Consider the following 22,527-nt stretch of genomic DNA (forward strand, 5'->3'; position numbering starts at 1 on the left):
ATCTGGTAAGTGAAGAAAACACCAAACATGGCGGCGCGTTGCTGTGTGATAGTGGTGGGAGTTGTAGTATCTTTGTAATCCAGACGGTAAAGACTGAACGGGACGTCTTGGAAGAAAACTTTCCAGGTTTTCATCTGATAGGAAAAGAGAGCCAAAAGGTAAATAAAACACCGACGACGAGTATGATTAAGGAACACTGATTTCCAAGACAATGACGTTAACGTTACACTTTGTTTTGTTGATGCAACGATGTGTAATTCTTCAGCATGTTTATGAATAACTGATTTCTCTTGAACAAGGATAGTTGCATCATTGTGACTTTTTGTAATACTCTCTCCATCCTGTTTTTCTCTACCAATGTGCTGTAGTGTTAAAAATCGAAAATACTACACTACTGAAGTACAAAACTAAGGTTGGGAAACGTTGAGGTGTTGTGATACTGCACATCTATCCAAAGTCCACTGTAACTCAAAATCCAGAACAGTTTTGTTTATTTTCAGAGAGTTACTTGAGCCCTTTACCTAGGTGAAAGCAGCAAAAGTTCACTGTGCAAATGGTATTTTAAGAGTAAAGTATTCCAAATAAAAGTTAAAGGCGCAATAACACCTTTTAGAGAGCATTTATAGATCCTCCAAGATCCTGAAATTGTTACAAAATCATATGCACATTATTAAAAATCAAGAACGCACAAAGGCCACTCAGTGTTGTCCCACAGTGTCAAGTACACTCAAAAAGGTGATCCATATTGAAATTGCCACCAAAATCCAGTAATTTCCTTGGTACATAACTTCAAAATGTCAAAAGGTTAGTTTTGTTGCGGGACAAATGACAACTTTATCATTCTAATTCTAATTAAGTTCTTAATCTGCAGTTCAAAGTTCTTCAACACAGTTCTTCACCACTGTTCAAAATCAACAAAATATTCACAAGCGCCACAAAAAACATCAGCTATAAATGCCAAGAGGGCTCTTCTACTAATTACAATAACATTCTGGTTATTGTCATCAGATTAAAACAGCTGAGAGTTTCTTGCATCAAAACCATTCAACGCAACCATTCTTGAAAGTTTGAGCCTGTCTACTTTTTTTGTGCTTTGCATTAACTGATTCATTTCATTTTCAAATGTCGTGCACCACAATAAAGGAAAAACTGGAGCTGTTGAAATGTCTCAAACACAAACTGAGACAAATTGAACGCTTTATAGTCAAAGAGGTATTTCTGTTTACATTCATCTTGAGTCTATATTTCTGATATGCTGGACAAAAACCAAAAATTAAATGTATTTTATATAGGTCAGGGGCAGGATCCCACTTCTTAGCTGAGCACAAACAGATCTGTGAGCTCTGTGAACTCAGGTTTAGGATGAAACACTGCTCTGGATGGTAAATATTCTTGATCCGACAGTATGTTCTCAGTTTAGCTTTGCACAAGACACCCTCAGGCCATTTCTGAGGATTTGTTTTGATTTGGCAGACATTATAAGATACTTTATTTGAATATATGTATCGCAAACCTACTTTACAAAATGCTTTTGAAAGCTCTCATCACCAGGAAGAGATATTTGATAAATCTCAACAGAAAATATGTTTGGTTAGTCTGTTATCAGGCATGTTAATGAATTTATTCCACAGTCACACTAATGCCTTACTTCATATGCATAAGAGCTTTTAATCTTAGATGGTCAGAGATCCACACTGATCTCTGACCTCCTGAACTCGCTTTGCCTCGACACAATCGTAGCACAATGAAGCCACTTCAAGGTAGAAACTTCCCAGTCTAGGACATCGTGGTCCTCCACACACTTTGCACATCTCCCTTTTCCCCTACAGGAAATTGGTGTATTCCCACGCCTTTGGCATTTAAATTAGCGTAGTGGTCCTCTTTGATACATCCTGACTTGGAATGCTAAGTATCTTATGAACACCTCAGAGAGAAGAACATTTCCCTCAAACGTTCACAAGGTCCAATCACACCTGTGTAGAACATAATAGAATCGAAGAGAATAGAATCGTTTGGTCCATAAAATATCAGAAAGTGTTAAAAAATGTTGATCAGCGTTTGTCAAATCTGGAAATGATGATTTTCTTGAATGTCTTTTATCAAAGAAATGAAGGAAATATTCACATTTAAGAAGCACCTTTAATCATGAAAAAAGCGTCAAACCTATTAATCGATTATCAAAATAGTTGACGATTAATTTAGTAATCAATTAATAATCGATTAATCAAGTAACTGTTACAGATCACAACTTAAACCAAACAGTATTATTCAAACAAAGGATTGTTCCACTCCACTGGATCAGATTATAACAATCCTTTAGTCTGTGTGTGATCAGGACAGTAGCAGTTTATTGCTGGCAGGTATTTGTGGGAACAGGTGGGCTGGTCTCAGTATGTGAGTGATCCTCTTCTACTCCTGGCAGGAGCCAGGATCAGGGCAGGTAGGGGACCTGGACATGCATACACACCCACCAATGATGCACTGAACTGGGAAACATCTGCCGAAGTGTGCCCTTCAACAAGCTATGGTAAGAATCCATCACACACAGTGCAGATCCCAGAAGAGTTTGTTTTTTTCTGAATTGCAGAGTGGTTAAATTACTGTCTCACCTGCACAAGTCATTTGTAATTCTCTCTTAAGAGTCAAAACCATTGGGACTATGTGTAACAAGCATAATTGTGTTTGCTGTTACTGCCTAATTGTTAAGAAGATTAAGGTGTAATGTTGAATTGAATCCCTGCATTAATATTTTATGGGCTAAAGCTGTTCATAGGGGGGTTCACAGTGTGTGTGCCACTCACAGATGGAGTCAGAGGAGGATTCCTCTCTCTCTATCTCTTTCTCTCTCTCTCTCCTGGTCTGAATATCAGTGAGGGAAAGACACAAGAGCAGGATGTCCTTATTCAGCTGTGTAATGCTTGGAAATGATCTTTTGTAGAGTTTAGTTTATTTTGAATGTATAAAACAAAGTTGTATCACTCCACTGAGGATAAAAACAAAAACAAAATACCATTGCCATTTTAGATAATAAAAATACAGTTATGAAGGCAGTGTATGTTATTTTATGCTGTGTTACAACAAAGGTTTACTGATACTTCACGTGTTGGAATATTTTTCTTGTAGATTGAGATAAATGAAACCAAAATGTGAGAAGAGTTTTATGCCTGTTATACAGCATGAAAACATTAAAGAGTTCAAATAATGTACTTCATTATTTGGAGCACGGCAAATGACGTCTTCTTTTAAGCATCTCTGTCAAAACCAGCTTCATTGCTTTGTCCTCCTGAGTATTTTGTCATTGTCCAGTAAAATGCTATGATGTCGTGCAATGTATTTCCTTAGTTAATCATGTGTGAAGTTGTAATGCACAGTGTCCTATCACACAACATGTAGTACACACCCATACTCTCATTTCCTCTGACCACCCTCGCCCTATTCTGTCCGCTCCTCCCTCGTCTTTTTCCATTTCACATTTGTTCTCATTGATTTTTTTGTTTGTTTTTCCAGCTGATTATGTCCCCGTACTCTGATTCGCCGATGGGCACATTGCTCTCTGCACTTTAATTGGACATTTAATTAGATCACAGTTTTAGTCCAATTAGACTCAGAGGTGTAGGGGTAAGGGAGTGGAGGCGAGAAGAGGCCAAAGTCCCCAAGCTGGTTTCTCTCTCTCTCTCTCTCTCTCTCTCTATTGCTCTCTCTCTCCCTCCCCCTCTAATTTTTCTCCCTCTATCCTTCCTACAGTTTTTCTTCATCTGTTTTTTCTGTCCGCCTTGCCCTGTCTCACTCTCCCTCCTGAGGATGGCTCATTAGTGATATAATGGGATGACACAAAACACACAGCTCTCCTGATTCTCAGATCGTCTCCAACAACAGCTGAAACTCTCTCACACACACAGAAGTTGATGAAAGCTCTATCTGCTCATGTTTTTTGTACTGAAGCTGTGAGGGGTAAGCAAAAGGGCGTAGAAGACAGGGCTTAGAGGATATTGGTACCTCTGATTCTTCTCCAGCACCAAATGAAAGTGTACCAGTCATAACAGCATTAACAAACACTCACAGAAACACTGACACAGCAACATGTTGGGCAAAACCACATTGGCTAACTGGTGTGATGTCACTACACCTCAGTTAAGCCCCATTACCAGCAGTTTTCACTTGTATGCTTGTCAAATGCACATCTCTTCTGCATCAGTCTCAGCTCCCCAATGATTCTGTCCTCTTTTTGTTGTCATAATCTTTGCACAAAGCTCAAGCTCAGAGCATAAACAACACTGTGCCCCAGTGGGTGAAAACACATGGGCAAATGTAAACACACACTAACACACACCCAGATGTACTGTATGCAGATTTGCCTACACCTACACTTAGGTGTTAGGTCCTCAGAGGACACGAGTCAATCTTTGTGTCCCTCGAGCAGTCACACACACCACCTCCTACCCTCCAACCTCAGGAGAAACACACACACATTAATGTGTGGTATGTGTTCCCACTCTAGACGTCATACTGTATATGTGTGTGTTATATACGTACATGTAATATGTATAGAGGGTGTGTGTGAATGACAGGCAGCAGGCAGGGGTGTTTTAGCCACAGGCGTCACTACCTGACCCCCGTAGCTGTGAGATTGACAGCTGTGGTCCCGCCTAATTGCATTACTCTCCCAGGTGATTGGCTCACACCCTGGGGGCTCATTTGTCAGGATGCATTGTGGTAATGATGTAAATTAGCAGATCTATGTGTCACTCAGCCTTCTCCCCCCACTGATTGGCCCCGCTGAGCCCCAGAACTCAGCCCCCAGCTGAGGGAGCCAGCTCATTGGTCCTTAGGGAACCAGGAAGTCCCCCAGAAATAGGGCTTTACAGATACGGCATCCCAGTGGGCTGATATTATCCTTCTTCCCACCTCTTTACATGTCAGTCAAAACCCTGGGACTGATCCCTGCTGCCTGTATCCCCTATCTGAGGCATACTGTAGGTACTGTATATACATACACTCACATTCAGCCAGTGCAGGCAACTGTAATAACCATATGTAATAATCATGTTGGGATGACAAGACCCTAAACGTGGGCTCTCATAACTTTGTAAATTGCACATGTTGCATATGTTAATAAAAATAGAAAAGTGTGTGCATGTGTGCGTGCGTGCGTGCACGTACACCTGTCTTGAACTGAAATAAAGGCCAAAGACTCAGGCTCTGTTCCCCGCTGCTTACCCAGCATGTTCTAGATACATCCTCTGTTAAAAGCTGACACCTTCACATTGACAGACAGCTGGATAAATATATACATATACATACATACATAATGTATAATGTGTATATATATATATATATATATATATACATATATACTGTATATACATTTATTTATTTATATATCTATATATATAGATATATATATACAAACAAACAATGTATGTGTTTGTTCACAAACTTGAACAAACACACACACACAGAGACTCCCTGGTTTCTTTGTCTCAATAGCCTCAATTGAAGTGTTAGTTACAGCACAAGTCAAGTGTGTGTGTGTCTGTGCAGCTCTCCTGTCGAGTAGCTGAAAGGTTTCGTGGTAGTTCCATGATTCTTTGTTAAACTCACTGTGGTCATATGAGGCCGAATATGAATAAAGACTAAATAATGTCAGCATCAGCATGAATCAATACTCATACAGATGTACAATCACTTGGCCCCGACCTCAACCCATAATCAATGGTTTTCTCTGAGTTATTGTCTTCATATTAACGAGTGGAGTGCTCCCTGAGGATCATGTATGAATGGCTAAATGAGACCACTCGACACCTCTCAACAGGACCTGGTGTTGTTTTTACACCCTCCTTTGTTCGATTTCAGACACTGCATCGCAAAAGCCTTTCTAGCCAAATTTGGATGCACTGTGGGTGTTTCCAAAACACTCAGGTCCTCATGAAACTCTAATTGCCTGCTCTTGGAGATATGAATGTCCCTCACAAAGTTTCAAATATTGACTGTCAGTGTTTGGCCGAATTAAAACTTTTCTCTGCGTCAAAGATTATTCATAAATCAATTCATATGTTTACTGTGGCAGCTGGGGGCTTGTATATTTACTCCAGAAAGAGATCAACAAAAGTTTAGGAAAAGTTTGGAATATGCTCAGCACACGATTAAAAAGTAGAACAAGAAAAATGTTCTGAAAGTGTCTCATTTGCGTAGTTCACTGGATGTGAACATCAGAAACATCACTCCCTCTGAAGTGCAGCTATAGCAGTGCACTGCTGTTATACCTGCATGTGTTAGATATTAGTATGTGCAGACGGTGCGTGTGTGCGTAGGCACACGCACGTAAATTACCAAGTGAGTAATCATTGTAAATTAGAAATGTTAAGAGATGTTTGTGGTTGATTTTGGTAAACCCCAGTAAAAACTCTCTCTCACGGAAAATAATTTCCCATGACGCGGCACATGTGCCAAACACGCACATGCAGACACATTCACGCACACCTTTAAGCGCTGCATCTTCCATCTTTCCCTCCTCCCCTCCTCCCCTCCTCCTTTATGCACACATAAAGCTACTTTGCAGTAAATGCAGTATTTAACCTGTATTAAGTGTACGACATTAATTGGCAGAGCGTGAGAAAGCAGCGAGTATAGTGAGTAATTGTCGTGCCTCTTTATGAGGTGGGAGAGGGGAGGATGAGAAGGAAGGAGGGAGGTGGTCACTGGAGTATTTACTCCTCCCTTTAGATCATTCAGTTTCATGAATGTTCTCAAGATTGCAACTAGGGCGAGGCAAAAACAATTAGATGTGTGTTTGTCTGTTTGTATTGTTTTCTGTGTATAAGAAAGTTTAAAACCAAAGTTAACTGGTTTCTTTAACTTTCACTCAGGAGGAAAAATGTATCTTTATCCAGATAATGTTTGTGGCCATATCATCTAGACCTAACTGCTGCCAGAATAACCACCCAACCTGCCTATGGTTCGATGTATTGTATAAAATCTACTTAAAGCTCCAGGGTCTTTGCTTGTGTCGCTGCTATCCCCCCTCCCCCCCAATGTGAAGTGCATGGAATGAGCAGAGCAGTGAATCAAGCAGGTTTCTCAGTGGTTATAATCTAAAGCTCAAAAATAGAGAAGTAAAAAAATAGACATGAAGTGAGCTTCTGCAGTGAGTTACAGAGACATTGCAGGTTTATGACACACATGTAGAGGCTGTGCGCACAAGTCAGGACTATTACTCAGGTGAGTCTGCAGAGCTTTCTGAAAAGACTACTCTTGGTACATATTCCAACAGTTCGCAGCTGTCTCGCGTTAACTGCTGTGCTTCCACCTTGCCTCCGTCAGTTGAGACGTAAATGCACCACTCTTTGTGCAGCGTGGGAATATCACTGGGCGACAAAATACAAAATACAGCCATACTGAGAAACGCGGAGAGAGTCGTGTGGAGCTGAGAGGCCTTCACACAATGCTGATGTTAGAATGTAGCAGACGTTACAGCTTCAAGTTTTCTAGATAACAAATCAGATCAGGTTGACGTGACTGTTAATGAAAATGTCTTGGAGAAATCTCAGATTGTGACATGATTTTGTGCCTCCAGCATTTGTGTGTTTAGGGACAATAATTGATTTCTGTGTTGTGCCCTGCAGGCTTTGTCCCACATCTCTAAACCCACTCACAGACACACACACAGCGAGGCATGCTGCAGTATTAATGAGACATGAATAAGACATGAAGAGAGACCCCCCTCTTACACACTCACACAGGGTCTCCCCCTCCCTGGCTGCTTCCTGTCTGCAGATTACCCAGCTTTCACTGGGCTTTGGTTAAGTGGGGCCAGGAAGAGATTTAACCCCCCCACCCCCCCACCAGCAGGAGCAGAAACACACACATACACACACATGCACACATACACACACTTTCCCTGCTGTCAGTAACCATTAGCTTGCTTATTATGTTATTGAAGTATCTGTTTTGTTGTGTGGTTGACAGTTAACAGAGGTGTTAAACTGACACTGACAAATATGAGGATATCTAAGAAGAATCTCAGAAAGATTGTCTGCGATGCATATTGGCACTATCTGAATTTTGTCTTCTTTTTGCTGGGACGGGGGGTTGTTCTGTTTAAACTATATCTAGAGCGGAATTTCTTATATTTACACACAGACACACCAATCAGTGATAATGGACGCAACTGCTGCCTTCAACCCATCCTTATTACACACCATTAGTGAACACACAAGTCAGGAGCAAGAACAGTGAACAGTACACATCTGTGCTGAAAGCTGAGTGAAAGCTAAAGTAACCAGTTAATTGTAGTTTTAAACTTTTTTATCCACAGAATATTACAATTAACATTTTAGAAATCTGAGGTAAAACATTCCCAGTGATTATATCAATATGTGTTAAATGCATGCACAACACATAAACATTAATATAGATGTACTGTTATTTTGATTTTAATAACTGCATATTATTAATACATTACTGCCCAGCCCTAACTGTGTTATATTAGGTGTATTCATTTAAACATTGGCTATTATAGCCTATAAATTATGTATGAACTACTTAATTACGACTGCGTCCATTCATGGCGTTTGCTTGTGGCTAAATGAATGGAAGGGAAATTGTCCATTCTATTTTAATGTCAGGGTGTTAAACACTTGATACGTGAGCAGAGGGTACTTTGCTGCAGGTTGAGTTGTGACCTTCCCTCCCTCTGTTCGCGTTGCAGGCCACAGCAACGTCTGGCCCGGGAACCGTCTCGCTGGGATCCCAGGTTCACGCTGCAGCTGTCAACGGAGATCGGAGTGTCCTCCTCAAACTCATCACAGGTGAGCGACACACAGCCAGACAGCGTCTAATACGTAGAAGTAACATACTGGAAGAGAAATGGCAAAAATCAATATCAACAATTGATGTTCTATTTGCTGGTGTATATGTCTAAATAATGGTGTCTTGTCCTGATTATATATATTATTTATGCATGATGCAATAATCAAAACAATCAATCAAAAAAAAATCACTGTCTCAGCCATATGAGGAACTTAGCATCTTGACTGTATCATATGAATCTTAACTTCTACATCCCAAGCCCAGAAGTGCTGTACAATAGTATTATGTAGTAATGAGTTACTTTGTTGATTGCATTTATTTATTTTTAGTAAGAGACACACAAAAACATATTTAAACACATATAATTCCCCCAGAAAATATGTATGAATGAAAGAATAAACAAAAGAGACAAGGTGCAACAATTATCACACCCAAACATCACAGTGCGAGCGATATCCCACCACATAATCATAGAATGGGGAGGGAACTGTACATGGTAAGATGTGCAGAGTTCCATATATCAGCAGATGTGGTGCAGGTTATACAGGCACAGGTTCTGTCCCATGTCAGCTGTCCTGCTGTGTGGTCAAATGCATAAGCATAAATGTTTATTATGGCATACAGTTAAACAGTCTTGTTTTTACAGTACAAATGCCCAATTTGGACGCATTGGGAAGAACAGTTACGTAAAGAGCCATGTCAAAATGGAATTCTCTCTCTCATCTTTACTTTAATTTAAGGGATTCATTGGTTTGTTAAGTTCTGTTGTACTTTGCCAGAGAATAAGAAGTCCTTGTTTATTTTTTTAATATGTTTTGTATTTTCTTTATATTTTAATTTCTCTGTGATTTTGTGATTTTCCTTCTCTATTATACTTGTATTGTAACATGGCATTGTGAATGTATTGTTTTGTACTGAATTGTTTCTTCTATTGACCACAAAAAACAAAACCTAGAAACATTATCTAATTGTCAATGAATATGTAGAACACTCATTTTTACTTTGACATGCAGGAAGAGAAATACAGTATATGAAGAATATCACATGATCATTGCAGAGTGTTAGCGTAGTTCCCGACTGCTACATTTATGTATATATATGTATATGTATACATGTATATATATATATATATATATATATATATATATATATATATATATATGTATACATATATATATATATATATATATATAGATGTACATATATACATATATATGTGTATATATACATATTGGTTTTGAATAACTTTTATCCCCTTAATCCCTGTTGACTTTGAGCTAAAACTGTGCTTTTGTCTGTATGTGTGTCTGGGTATGGGTGTGAGTAGCAGAGCCATCACTGCGGGACCGTGAGGACCAGTTTGGTCGGACCCCTTTGATGTACTGTGTTCTGGCCGACCGCCTGGATTGTGCAGAGATTCTGCTGAAGGCCGGAGCCTCGGTCAACAAGGCTGACCACAGCCAGCGGACTGCGCTGCACCTCGCCGCACAGAAGGTATGATTATCCATAAATACACAATCTTAAAGAAGAACACACAATACAAAAACATATTATTATTCCTGCTGTTGCCCTTTTTAATGACATAAAACCAGACATGACAGTTTATTCACAATAAATGAATGTGAATGCAAATATCAAGGTGTATGAGTATGGAGACACAGTGTGATCTCGTACATTTCTTAAGACAAAAGACAATTTATGACTGCAGCCTCTAGTGGGAAGCCAGTGCCCCCTAGTGGTTCTCATTGTGGTTTTAGGGCTTTTGTTGAGTATAAACTGATTTAAAACCCTGCCACACAAACTCTCTAGCCCTGATTTTCACTCACACACGCTTATAGATAAACACATTTTCTGCCCACAACACTTTTGCCATGAAAACCTCTGATAGAAGAGAATGAATTTCATTTGGGACTAGTTAAAAAAAACCTAATTATTAACATTGGCTGACAAAGTTGATGCCAAGATTTGGCATGAGAACAGTGGGATGCAGTAGTAAAAGTATCTCTTTATAAGTGGCTTATTAATCTGTGCTTAATGTAACAGCAATGTACTGATGTAGGATCATACTATCATTTAGGGGAGAGGGAAGCTAATAGGTTATTGAGGTCTGTCTCATAGATGGGTGGCGCATGTGTGTGTGTGTGTGTGTGTGTGCTGGGGGATGCTAGTGATGGGAAGCCCTGTCTCTTTGACATCTGATCAATAAGTGGCTGAGACAGCAAGAGAGGCCAGGGATTACTGATCTAATTGGACTGAGAATAGGGAGGACTAAAATACACACACACACACACACACACACACACACACACACACAGTCTGGATGCATGCTCACACACGAGATAGATCTGTCAGACTGTGGCATTGTGGTCACAGGTTGGCAAATATACAAAAGGAACCTGCACATGTACTCAGTCTTGTCTGCTCGGACACACACACACACAAAACTCGCCCTCCTCTGGCAGCTGTTGCCCGATGCATCACCCAGCTGTTTGGTGGCGAGAGACCAAAAGTGAGGATGATGACAATGATGTGGAGTGGACGACAGGTAGGGAATGGCGGCTCTGTCTGTTTACTGTTTCACAGTTCATCTCGCAAGATGAGCAGACAGACAGGGGGAGGGAATAAAGATGGATGACCCCCAGATTGAACCAGACATTGCTAAAAGCCTGGGGATTCTGTGTGTGGGAGTGTGTGTGTCATTGCTGCTGGTTCATGACTAATGCTGAGGAGCATTGGTGATTTTTGAGCTACTTTATACCACAGGATTTTTGAGTATGTGTGTATGTGTGTTGCAGGGTAATGTGCGTTTCCTGAAGCTGCTGCTGTCCAGAGGTGCTAACTGGCTGCAGAAGGATCTAGAGGAGATGACCCCGCTTCACCTGGCCACCCGACACCCCTCCCCAAAAGCTCTCGCCCTGCTACTCAAACACATTGGACCAGGAGAGGTGGACACGCAAGACAAGAACAAGGTGCTGCTGTACAAATGCATGTACAGGTTGTTGGAAAATTGTATGTCCTCACTACTGTTTGTCCTCAGTCAGAAACCAGCCACAGTGGTTATCAGATCATTAATTGCAAAGAGATAAATGACTGAAAATAGTTTGTAGGAAGCAGTGGAAATTTGAGGTCTCACACAAAAACATAGAGCGGCCCACTCGCACTGCAGTGAATGTTTTAACAAACTGTGGCTTTGTCCTGTGTTCTGATGATAAGACCACAAACACACAGCCTCCTCTGTCTATTGGAGCAGATGTGTATCTGACATCAGAAGTCGGTTTTGTAATAATCCAATATGCATCATCGTGTCAGATGATTGTGGTTTCAGGAAATCTCAGAATACTTCAGTAGGCTCATATTTCTCGGCTGTTTCATAGTGAAATCATTTTCTGAACGTAAATGGAAACTTGGTGACCACTTACGATGACCCCTGATATTTTCTTCCCCATTCGTCATATCTGCCTCTCCATTTTCTCTGTTTCTGCAGCAAACCGCTTTACACTGGTCTGCGTTTTATAACCGACCAGAACATGTTCGTCTCCTGATCAAGCACGATTCCAACATCGGCATCCCAGACAGTGAAGGCAAAATCCCCCTGCACTGGGCCGCACACAGTCAAGAGCTAAGCGCAACTCAAACTGTCCGCTGTATACTGGTACACACTGCTGTGCACACACACACACACATACACACACAAAACCACATTTTTTTCTTCATCCTTTGTCCTCACCCATGCATCTCCCGTGTGTGTGTTTTAGGAAGCAGCTCCTACCGAGTCTCTGCTGAACTGGCAGGACTATGAGGGGCGGACACCGCTGCACTTTGCCGTCGCCGACGGTAACGAGGCAGTAGTGGAGGTGCTGACGTCTTATGGGGGCTGCAATGTGACAGCTTATGATAACCTCTTCCGAACGCCGCTGCACTGGGCTGCTCTGCTTGGTGAGTGCGCTTAGGTCCTGAACGTGACCTGCGGCAGCCTTATTGACTTTGCACTGAAATTAAAGATTTCAGGCTTTCAAAGCAAATTATTATTATTTATTTTTTGGCTGAGTCAAAGCGGAAAATAACTTATTACCCATACGTTAAAATTATTATTTTATTCATTTATTGCCATGACATTTTTATGGACATGCAGTGTAACCTCAGGAGGATTTTTAATGGCTCTGGTGTTCTGGTCTTTCTCATAATTTGAGTTCATAAATACCTGAAAAATTGGATCACAATCCATCATTTTTAGCTGCACTGTCTATTACTAAAATTAGCAGATATTTGCATTCAGTTAAGGTCTTGTTTCTTTTGGTTTCTTTATAAACATTTTCATTGCATCACACAGTGCCTGACTGCAAAGAGTCAGGCGCTGAGCCATGTTGACCTGATGTGGTGTAAACTTAAAACTAATGACACCTTTTGTTGGACAGTACTGCTGAGCAATTGTCCCAGCTCTTCACTCAGTTGTGCCCTTTTTTTTATTATATACTAATGTAAATGTGTGTTTTTACAGGTCATGCCAAAATTGTCCACCTGCTGCTGGAGAGAAACTCATCGGGCACTATTCCCTCTGACAGCCAAGGAGCGACACCGCTGCACTATGGAGCTCAAAGCAACAATGCTGTGAGTCTTACTATGTAGGCTCTGTATGTTGGAAATGTGCATTTATTTTTTCACTTACTGTATAATTTAATTTGAGTTAAAGTTCTATTATATTGGTGTAGAATAACCTATACAGAATTCTTTTCACGTCACCCTTAGTCGGTATGATTTCATGTCTTCCCTCTCAAAATGTCCAGTCCAAAATGTGATTGTCTGTCCATGTGTGACTAGGAGACAGTTGGTGTGTTTCTGTCCCACCCCTCGGTGAAGGATGAGCCTGATTTGGAGGGGAGGACGGCCTTTATGTGGGCTGCTGGGAAGGGCAGTGATGATGTGATTTGCACCATGCTGGCTCTCACCCCTTACATTGACATCAACATGGCTGACAAGTATGGAGGCACCGGTGAGCACCTGAGTTTGAGGGTTTGGTGATACAGACCACCTTGGTCACTTTAATGTTCACACACACACACACACAAACACACACCTTTCATCAGAGCCTGGTGTGCCCATTCATTTTAGGCCACAGAGGATGTTTGATGATGATGATGTCACAGGGGATTCCCCCCAAGGTGTAAGAGAGACTCTGAGAGTGAGGGAAGTGATACTGTCAGCAAAAATACTGTGAACTCACTGAATAGACTCCACCACTGCCAGCACTGGTCTCTGACAAACACACGCACATGCTGACTCTCCAAACCCTCTGGGCTGTTTGGACATATAATCTCAATGGCGATATTCCCTCTGCTCAGCCAAGCAGTCGTTGTTTATGCATGCATAACATGCCACGGTTGAGTCTTGCTAATGAAACGGTGTGAAGGGCAGTGGAGCTGACTGGTGCCCAGATCACTTATGTGCACTTGAGTCGAGTCTGTATTGTCTGGGGAGCTGAAGGGGGAGTGGGGGGTTGCACCAGCCATAAGTGTTTTGGATTAGTCCTGGCCAATGAGGCAGCCTAACAAATTTTAAAATGACTATCATGATACATGTAAAGAAAGCTATCACACACTGTAAAAGACATAAAACTCACCATTCAGTCAACATACACTGACGAAAAAGAAGGCACAATATTAAGAAAGAATGAAGCTCCTTTTGTAATTTACTCTGAGTAACGGGAACATCATAGTTAAAAGCTTTCTTTCCAAGTTCAGTTCTGGCTCTAGAGACTGACATTTGTAGGGTATCATTTAAGCACAGGCCTTGAATATTTTAGTTTGTGCACATGTTTGAACGCAGACACAAAGGAATCAAACTAAGTATAGATTTGAAGACAACATTCATCCAGGGACTAAATCTGCGAGCATATAGAGAGGGTATATGGTGTATAGTGTTTATGTGTGAGAGTGAAGCTTGGTAGAAGAAGAACAGTATTGTCATGTAAAGTAGCAGGGGGGCAATAGAAGTTTCGCATTGGTGCTTTAAGCAAAGCAGGTCACCAAATTCCATCAAAGGTATACAAACCAAGTATTGATGATGAAAGGTGAGGTACATGAAGGAGCAGCAGGTGATCTGATAATGTTTCGATTCAGGAGCTTGTATTCTTTACTTTTTGTTGTATATTTTTTGTAATAATTGTGTTTGTATTTGTCCCCACAGCACTCCATGCGGCCTCCCTGTCAGGTCATGTGAGCACAGTGAAGCTGCTGTTGGAGAAAGGAGCAATGGTCGACTCTCTGGACGTGATGAAACACACACCGCTGTTTCGTGCCTGTGAGATGGGACACAGAGATGTCATACTCACGCTCATCAAAGGTGGGTGTACTTTACATCCAGTTATGTCCCTGTGGTCATTGTGTTCTGAGTACTTTTTTTTTTTAAATGCATTTCCCTGACAATCCAAAAGTTACTGTAGCGGTGTTATCCATGATAAATAAGAGGAAGATGTTTTCAGTGTTGTTGAAATGTAAATGTGCGCTAAGGTTCTGCACATGTGGACCTGGTGGACGTGGATGGTCACACTGCTCTGCACTGGGCTGCACTGGGAGGAAATGCTGAGGTCTGCCAGATACTGATGGAGAATGGGATCAGTCCTAATGTGCAGGTATGGACGTACACGCTCGACTGTGAACCTGCAGAGCAACAGAAGCTCTTCTCAGTGAACACATTTTAGAGTCAGCCCCTCTTCTTGTCTGAGCTGTGCAACGCCAAAGTTATTTGGTCAAATCAAACCATAAATGGAGATATTGAAAACTCTTTGGGTAGAACCACTTCCTGGATAGGATATAAGTAAAACCAATGTAAGAGTAAACTCCATGATCTTTTAACCGACTCAAATGCCTTTAACATAACAGATAGTTAAAGAGAAAAAGAGATAGCCGTACTTTACTGATCCCAAAAGTGGGGAATTTTGTGTTATAGGAGCTTGGTTTCAGGCAACATAAAAGAGATAAAATACGGAAAGATGTAAGAGATGAAATGCAAAGGTAAACAGAAGAATGAAATGTATAAATTAATATTACATAGTGCATGTCATGTTCACCCCCTCCAAAAACAAACACCAAAACATTGACTCCTTGTTTGACTCCCAGATGAAGGCTTGGGGCTAAAATTAATCAATTAATCCCCCCACGTATTTCACAAGCAGAGCATAAATAATACTCAGAATTAAGATCAACAATCTGGTTCTACTCTGTTAAAGGTGATGTATATAAAATATGATACATAAAAATAATATAGTGCAATCCCAAGTCAATCGTTGCATGAGCATGGTTCAAGTGGGTTGTCGGAATTGACAAAATACAGAAATAAAAAACACTGTCACAGTGTGTCCATGCACCTACTGTACGTACAGACCATTAATTGTCCCACTGTCCTTTCACCGATTTGGTTCATTTTCGTGGGTCTGCAACAGGCAGAGAATTATCACATGATGAGAGGAGACAACAAGGTGACAATATTTGGACCGTAGAATATCTACCGACAAAGTGAAAGAGAGAGAGGAATGTCAGCTAACCTTGGTTTCACATTTTGAGAGAGAAAATGTTTCGGTCCGTTGTCAACTTCCTCGGCACCATTGATATCAGTGAAGTTTTTTAATTTAGCATGTTTCCTTAGTCTCTGACGACACATCATGGTCATTTTATGGCTTAATATAATAAAGCACTGTTAACTGTGCTCTGGATTTGGCTTTTAAATGTTTAACTTCTGCTGGACAGGACCAGGCAGGACGGACTCCCCTGCAGTGTGCTGCCTATGGAGGCTACATCACCTGCATGGCTGCTCTCATGGAGAACAATGCCGATCCTAACATACAGGACAAGGAGGTGAGTATCTTCCCATAATGTCTGCTAATGGAACAACGTTTTCTGTTCACCTCATCTGAATTAGACAATTTGCTTTTCTTCATGTGTGCACAGGGGCGAACTGCTCTCCACTGGTCATGTAACAATGGCTACCTGGATGCTGTGAAACTGCTGTCTGGCTACGATGCATTTCCTAATCACATGGAGCACACGGAGGAGAGGTGAGGGCCGGGCCACTCACAAAGAGGGCAGACATGAGAAGGCAATGAAATGACAGTGGGAAGATTGTTCCGTGAATGACACTGGTGTTTAAATTGTGTCGAGCAGGTACACGCCTCTGGACTATGCTCTGCTTGGGGGACACAGTGAGGTGACGCAGTTCATGCTGGAGCATGGCGCTCTTTCCATTGCAGCCATCCAGGACATTGCTGCTGCCTCCATCCAGGCTGTCTACAAGGGCTACACTGTGCGCAAGGCCTTCAGGGAGAGAAAGCAGCTCCTCATGAGGCACGAGCAGCTGCGTAAGGATGCAGCCAAGTGAGTGACGAGCATGCACACACGCACACAGTCTTGCCTCAAGTTTGTCCTTAACCATAAAATATGTCATTCTAATGATTTACATTGTGAGAATGTGAGAATATTGTGTGTGTGTGTAATCAGATAACATGAGTCATGGCTAGATCACACATACATCACGAATATGAAAAACATGCAGTTCACATACACATACGTACAAAAAGCCTTTGTCATACTTTGTTTGAAGATGCTTGCATTCATTGTGAGACATTATGTTTATCACACAACATTTGCATCTTATCTTGTGTTCATCTCTCATTCCGGTTTCTGTTATCTGTCTCTGTCCGTCTCTCAGCTCTATAGAAACAGTCACACTCTCTCCGTATCTGTCTTTCTCTCTGTCATCCCTGCACACAGATATGTCTTCTCCCTGTCTTCTCCTTTAGCTCGTTTGTCATTTTCTTTTTCTTTTTTTCGTCATTCGCTCACTCGTCTCACCTTAATTGTCTTGCACAATGCATTTGGGAAGTTAACTTGTTTTAGTGGAGCAAGAAACCTGTTGTATCTGCTCTGATTATTCTTTTTTCATCATCTTTTTGTTTTTATTTCACTTACATACACAAACATTCACCCACCATCAGGTTTTTCAACTGGACACAAAGCTTATATTTCTGCTTTCTATGTATTTTTTGAAAGGTGAATTGTGACACCTTCACCACAGTTGTTAGGTTCTAAGATGTTCAATACGTGTATTTGCCTAGCAAGTCGTTTTAACGAAATACATTTTTTTCACATTGTCTCTTCATGTGGTGCATTGTACACACTACTGCACATACGATCATTAGGTCAAATTGTTCTTTGTGTCTAGGAAACGAGAAGAAGAACAGCGGAGACGAGAGGCCGTGCAGCAGGAGGTCCCAGTGTCCACTGCAGAGAAACGGAAAGTTTCTTTGGTGAGAGACGAGCAGAATCAGCTCTCCTTAGTCAACACTGTAGAGAGCCTATCCATGAATGACTCTGTGGTGGAAACAAGGAAATCATCCAAAGCGGAATACACAAGGAGTAAAGAGGAGAGACACAAAGGTACGAACATGCAGAAGTCCTTCAAGTTGTTAGGATGCAGTTTCCACTTTGAATTGAGAGTGATGATGTGGTGACAGCTGATTATGTCGATCAAGATTAAAATAATAAATATCATTATTTATTTAATTATGTCATCAAAATGCCTTGCAATTCTTGCCACCAGAGCACAAGAGCAGATCCTCCAGAAGAGGCAAAGCATCTGAACCACGTGAGGCTCCAGAGACTTTGAGCCACCAAAGTCCTGTCACAGCTGACACAGTGTCTGGTGCCCCTCAAACCACCAGGCTGAAGGAACTTCTCTCGCCTGCCAGCTGCTTTCAGCCACCCATTCTCAAGCCCAGACCCCCCTCCATACCCAAAGTCAGAGAACGAGCCACTCCAATCAAAAGCAATCCTTCATGGAGTGTCTCCTCTATGGACCACACTGAGGACACTTCCAGAGAATCCATCCTCATTAGAAAGAAAGACTCTCACATGAATGTGCAGACTGCCACCAGCAAGAGCGATGCCCACGCCTCTCCAAAAAGGCGCAGACACCACAAGGAGCACACTTCTGAGAGAGTCTCCACCAAAGACCAAACTCACTCTGCCTCATTAAGAAGCAGCTCACCTTTAGACCACAAACGCCTCACAAGAAAGACTGGCACACATGTACCGACCTCAACACGTACACACAGATACGACAAAGAGCAGTGCAGGAGGAGGAACGCGGCAGCATGCGTCATTCAGCGAGCCTGGCGAAGGTGAGTTCACACATCTCTATTTGAGTTGGTACCTGAAGGAGTGCTCGGTAGCTGAGGCTTCCACGAATGATTAGCAGTTCCATGTGGTGCCCACATGTGCCTTCTGCCTCTTAAATGCCAACCAGTATCTCTCATGTAACACCGCCCCATCTTCTATCTGGATGCCATCAACACACGCGCAGTAGGAGGGAGAGCGTGGGAGATGGGTGAGACAAGGATGCAGGGGACAGACTGGCTATAATCTAGAGCTTTCAAACTGGTTTAACAAGAGGCTAAAAGTTCAGCCATGCTGCTCTAATAGCTACCAGCAGTCGCTCATTCCTTTCCTCTCCTTCTTGCTCACTGTGTTTCTCTTAGACTCTGCCAGCACACAGCAGGAGACTCTCTGTTTCCATTCAGCTTCTCAGTTATATTTTGTATGCGCTGGCTAATAGCTGCGTCAAATAAACTCTGTTTACTTTGCTCATGCCTAGTGAGCAGTAGTGTGAGGACTTGCCAGTTTTTCGACCTTTGAACACTGTATGAGATTTCTTTAATTGAACGTCGTGCATGGATGTGTTGTCAGGTTTCACGCACGCGGACGCAAAGTGGAGTCAAACCTCACCCAAACCAGGAAGAAGGTGGATAACAGAGCTGTACCTGCTAAACCATCTGTGAATAAGAGCACTGTTCTTCAAAGTATCTATGGTGAGTTCATCTGCACACCATGGTTTTCTCATAGATTTTTATTCTTGAACGTACCATAATGAGTCACTTTATTAGAGATACGACAGTAGACATTTATGTACGACTATCTCAACAGCATTTTCATGCTTTTGTTAGAAGATTTATTTGATGGTGGAACAGGAAGCAGAAAATGAGGGTCTGGCCACATCCACATACTGTAAGTCACACTCAGCAGCAGCAGCTGTTTTCTGCCCCATGTGGTTCATCACCTAAGATGGCTTTGTTTCAATCATTATTGAAACCATCGCTCCTCAATTACAAAGCCTAACGTCGCAAACAGTCTGAGATTTAGTGGGATTAAACAGACATGGTTGTCAAACCAGTGTGGAGGACGCCGTCAGTGACAGTTTCTATGAGCAGGAACCTTGTAAATGTCTGGATGATACTTCAGTCCACAGTATCAGGATAGTATCGGCCTGGTTGAATGTGCCGTAGCTCTGGTAGGGTTTCGACCCACAGACAGGCCTGACCTTCATCACACATCACCAGGTGATGATGGCAGGATGGAGACAAACTTTGCTGCGCCAAAACATGAGAGCACACACATCATCCCTGCCCAGAGAAGACCCAACCCACCACACGTCCGCCGCACTCCAACCTAACCTTCTGACGTGGTTTCCCCCTCCCCCTTCTCACCTCACCTCCCTCTCTCTGCTTCTCTCTCTCTCTCTCTCCCCTTTCTCTCTGACAGTCCTGGCATTGTGAAAAGTTCAGAGCTGTCAAGGGGAATGTCAGTTAACTGCGTAAAGATATCTGCAGAAAACACACAGAAGCACCGACATGGTGCCCCATACACACAGACACGCGAGATCCAATCGCTTCATTTGCACTCTAATTTTTCCCCTAAGAGAAGTCGAATAAGTCTGAGATATGACTCACTACTCCTTACTGGGTCACACCGCTGGTTAAATCATCATTGTGCCATTTAAGTATTCTACGTCAAAAATCCTGCATTTGTAACAACACACATGGAAAACTATGTAGAAATAGAGATGACTATATACTAACTCTGTACCTGTTGAACACCAACACCAACACCAGAGAATCACATGTTGTGGCTCAGAGGCAGACCGAGTCGTCTTTGTTTGATTCCCAGGTCCAATATGTCCAAGTTGCACCTCCAGTGTGTGAATTGATATTTAAAATAAAATGCTGCACATACCGTAGATGTGCTGAGTGACTGAGTGAATGATACAACTGTATTGTAAAGCAGCTTTGATTGGTCATCAGCATCAGACAGCCACTATATAAATACAGGCCATTCATTCATTGTCTACTGCTTTATCCTCCCCATGGGTGGGGTCAAGATGGGTGTGGGGGTGGGGGGGCGTCAATCCCAGCTGACATAGGGTCGAAATGTAGGGGTACACCCTGGACAAATCAACAGTCTATTGCAGGGCCAACATACAGAGACAAACAACCATTCACTATCACATTCTCATCTATGAACCAACAAAATCAATTTAGACTGTACAATTAACCTGTGGAGAAAGAAACTGGAGTACCTGGAGAAAACATGCAAACTCCAAACAACAAGCCCCTCAGCAGCGGGACCCAAACTGGTGACATTGAGGCCACAGTACGCCATTGAGCCACTGTCAATATCAGGTGCTTCTCTTGACTTGGCAAAGCTTCAATGACGTAGATACATGTCTGAAACCAGTTGCGATTAATAAAAGTCAGGCCCCAGCGAGATTTGAACTCGCGACCCCTGGTTTACAAGACCAGTGCTCTAACCACTGAGCTATAGGGCCTTTGTTATAGTGTAGTACAGTAGATGGCTTGATAAAGATAAGCCGGGTGTAACCATGGACATGTCACCTGACAAGGTGAACCAGTTGCAGGAGTGTCCCTACCTTTGTTAAACAGCTGCAACAGAGCAAATGCAGAAGCCACTCACTGGTTACTTAACATGAGATAGAATCATAACTTTATCTTCTTTTTTTTTTTCTGTACTTCAGGCAACGCTATGGCAAGACGCGGGCGTTCATTTCGGGGCTCCCAATCTCAGCTGCTCTTGGACATGCCACTGCGCACCCAGAGCCAGTGTAAGTGCATGTCCATACACAAAAAGTACACTTTGAAATGTACACATTTAAATCTCTAAAAGTGATTTCATGGACTTATTTTACAGTGAGTGGAATAGACTGTGTACACCTGACTGATGCTCTGGATCAAGCCAAGCAGTTCTCTTATCACCTGAGACCACATAGTGCTGGACAAGGGACCAGAGGACGGGGAAAACATTGAAGCCGCCCACCACACACACATCTCATGTTCTTTGATGTTTTCTCAGCTGGCTGGCGGTCTTACCTCTATAGAATTACTATACACATTGTTCAATTATTGTGCAAAGCTTTCTAAAATTAAGCTATATGACATCAGAGACATGACCTCACAGGGTGGGGTTAAGTCTACAGAAATGGTGTGTGTAAAAGATAACCTTTCGTCCATTGTGGAAGGAACACATATGAACACAGTCTATCTCCCTTGTTCTCCATCGCGCTCGCACACACACTGAGATAACCTTTCCTCCTGCAGTGGGGAATGAGGCAGTCTATCAACAGCCAGTCATACAGATAGCCCACCTGCAGCCACACACACACACACACACTTTACTGCCTACACATCAGTTTGGTCTTTAAGTGCTTTCCCTCCAAGACATATTTCTGAACTATGCTGTTTTTTTTGACTGAAATATGTATTTGCACAAAAATAATCCTCATTGTATATTTCTATAATTATACCTCAGTGTTTGTTGCCTTTTAATTGTATTATCAAAATAAAAATTGAAACAGAGGACAGTGCACCTTGATTCGACT

General features: G+C 42.0%; 1 protein-coding gene and 1 non-coding gene across 2 annotated transcripts; one reads left to right on the top strand and one right to left on the bottom strand.

The window, feature by feature from the left end:
• The first annotated feature begins 72 nt into the window (after positions 1-72).
• Positions 73-22,504, top strand: invs (inversin). The gene is made up of 19 exons (XM_044018432.1): positions 73-158; positions 2,423-2,527; positions 8,708-8,807; positions 10,136-10,302; positions 11,604-11,777; positions 12,293-12,460; positions 12,564-12,744; positions 13,307-13,416; positions 13,627-13,798; positions 14,992-15,147; positions 15,315-15,436; positions 16,551-16,658; positions 16,752-16,858; positions 16,965-17,174; positions 18,022-18,236; positions 18,400-18,979; positions 19,545-19,666; positions 21,667-21,753; positions 21,840-22,504. The coding sequence occupies exons 2-19, from the start codon at positions 2,525-2,527 to the stop codon at positions 21,953-21,955; spliced, it is 2,898 nt and encodes a 965-aa protein (XP_043874367.1). The 5' UTR covers positions 73-158; positions 2,423-2,524; the 3' UTR covers positions 21,956-22,504.
• On the bottom strand, positions 21,387-21,459 carry trnat-ugu. The gene has a single exon. It is a non-coding gene; the product is annotated as a tRNA-Thr (tRNA).
• Positions 22,505-22,527: the final 23 nt, after the last annotated feature.

The sequence above is a fragment of the Solea senegalensis genome, unplaced genomic scaffold (assembly GCF_019176455.1).
Source record: "Solea senegalensis isolate Sse05_10M unplaced genomic scaffold, IFAPA_SoseM_1 scf7180000017190, whole genome shotgun sequence".
NCBI classification, from domain to species: Eukaryota; Metazoa; Chordata; class Actinopteri; order Pleuronectiformes; family Soleidae; genus Solea; species Solea senegalensis.

Coding starts and splice junctions, on each gene's coding strand:
- invs (XM_044018432.1), top strand. Junction 12,461..12,563: donor AAACTGTCCGCTGTATACTG/GTACACACTGCT, acceptor TGTGTGTTTTAG/GAAGCAGCTCCTACCGAGTC. Junction 12,745..13,306: donor GCACTGGGCTGCTCTGCTTG/GTGAGTGCGCTT, acceptor GTGTTTTTACAG/GTCATGCCAAAATTGTCCAC.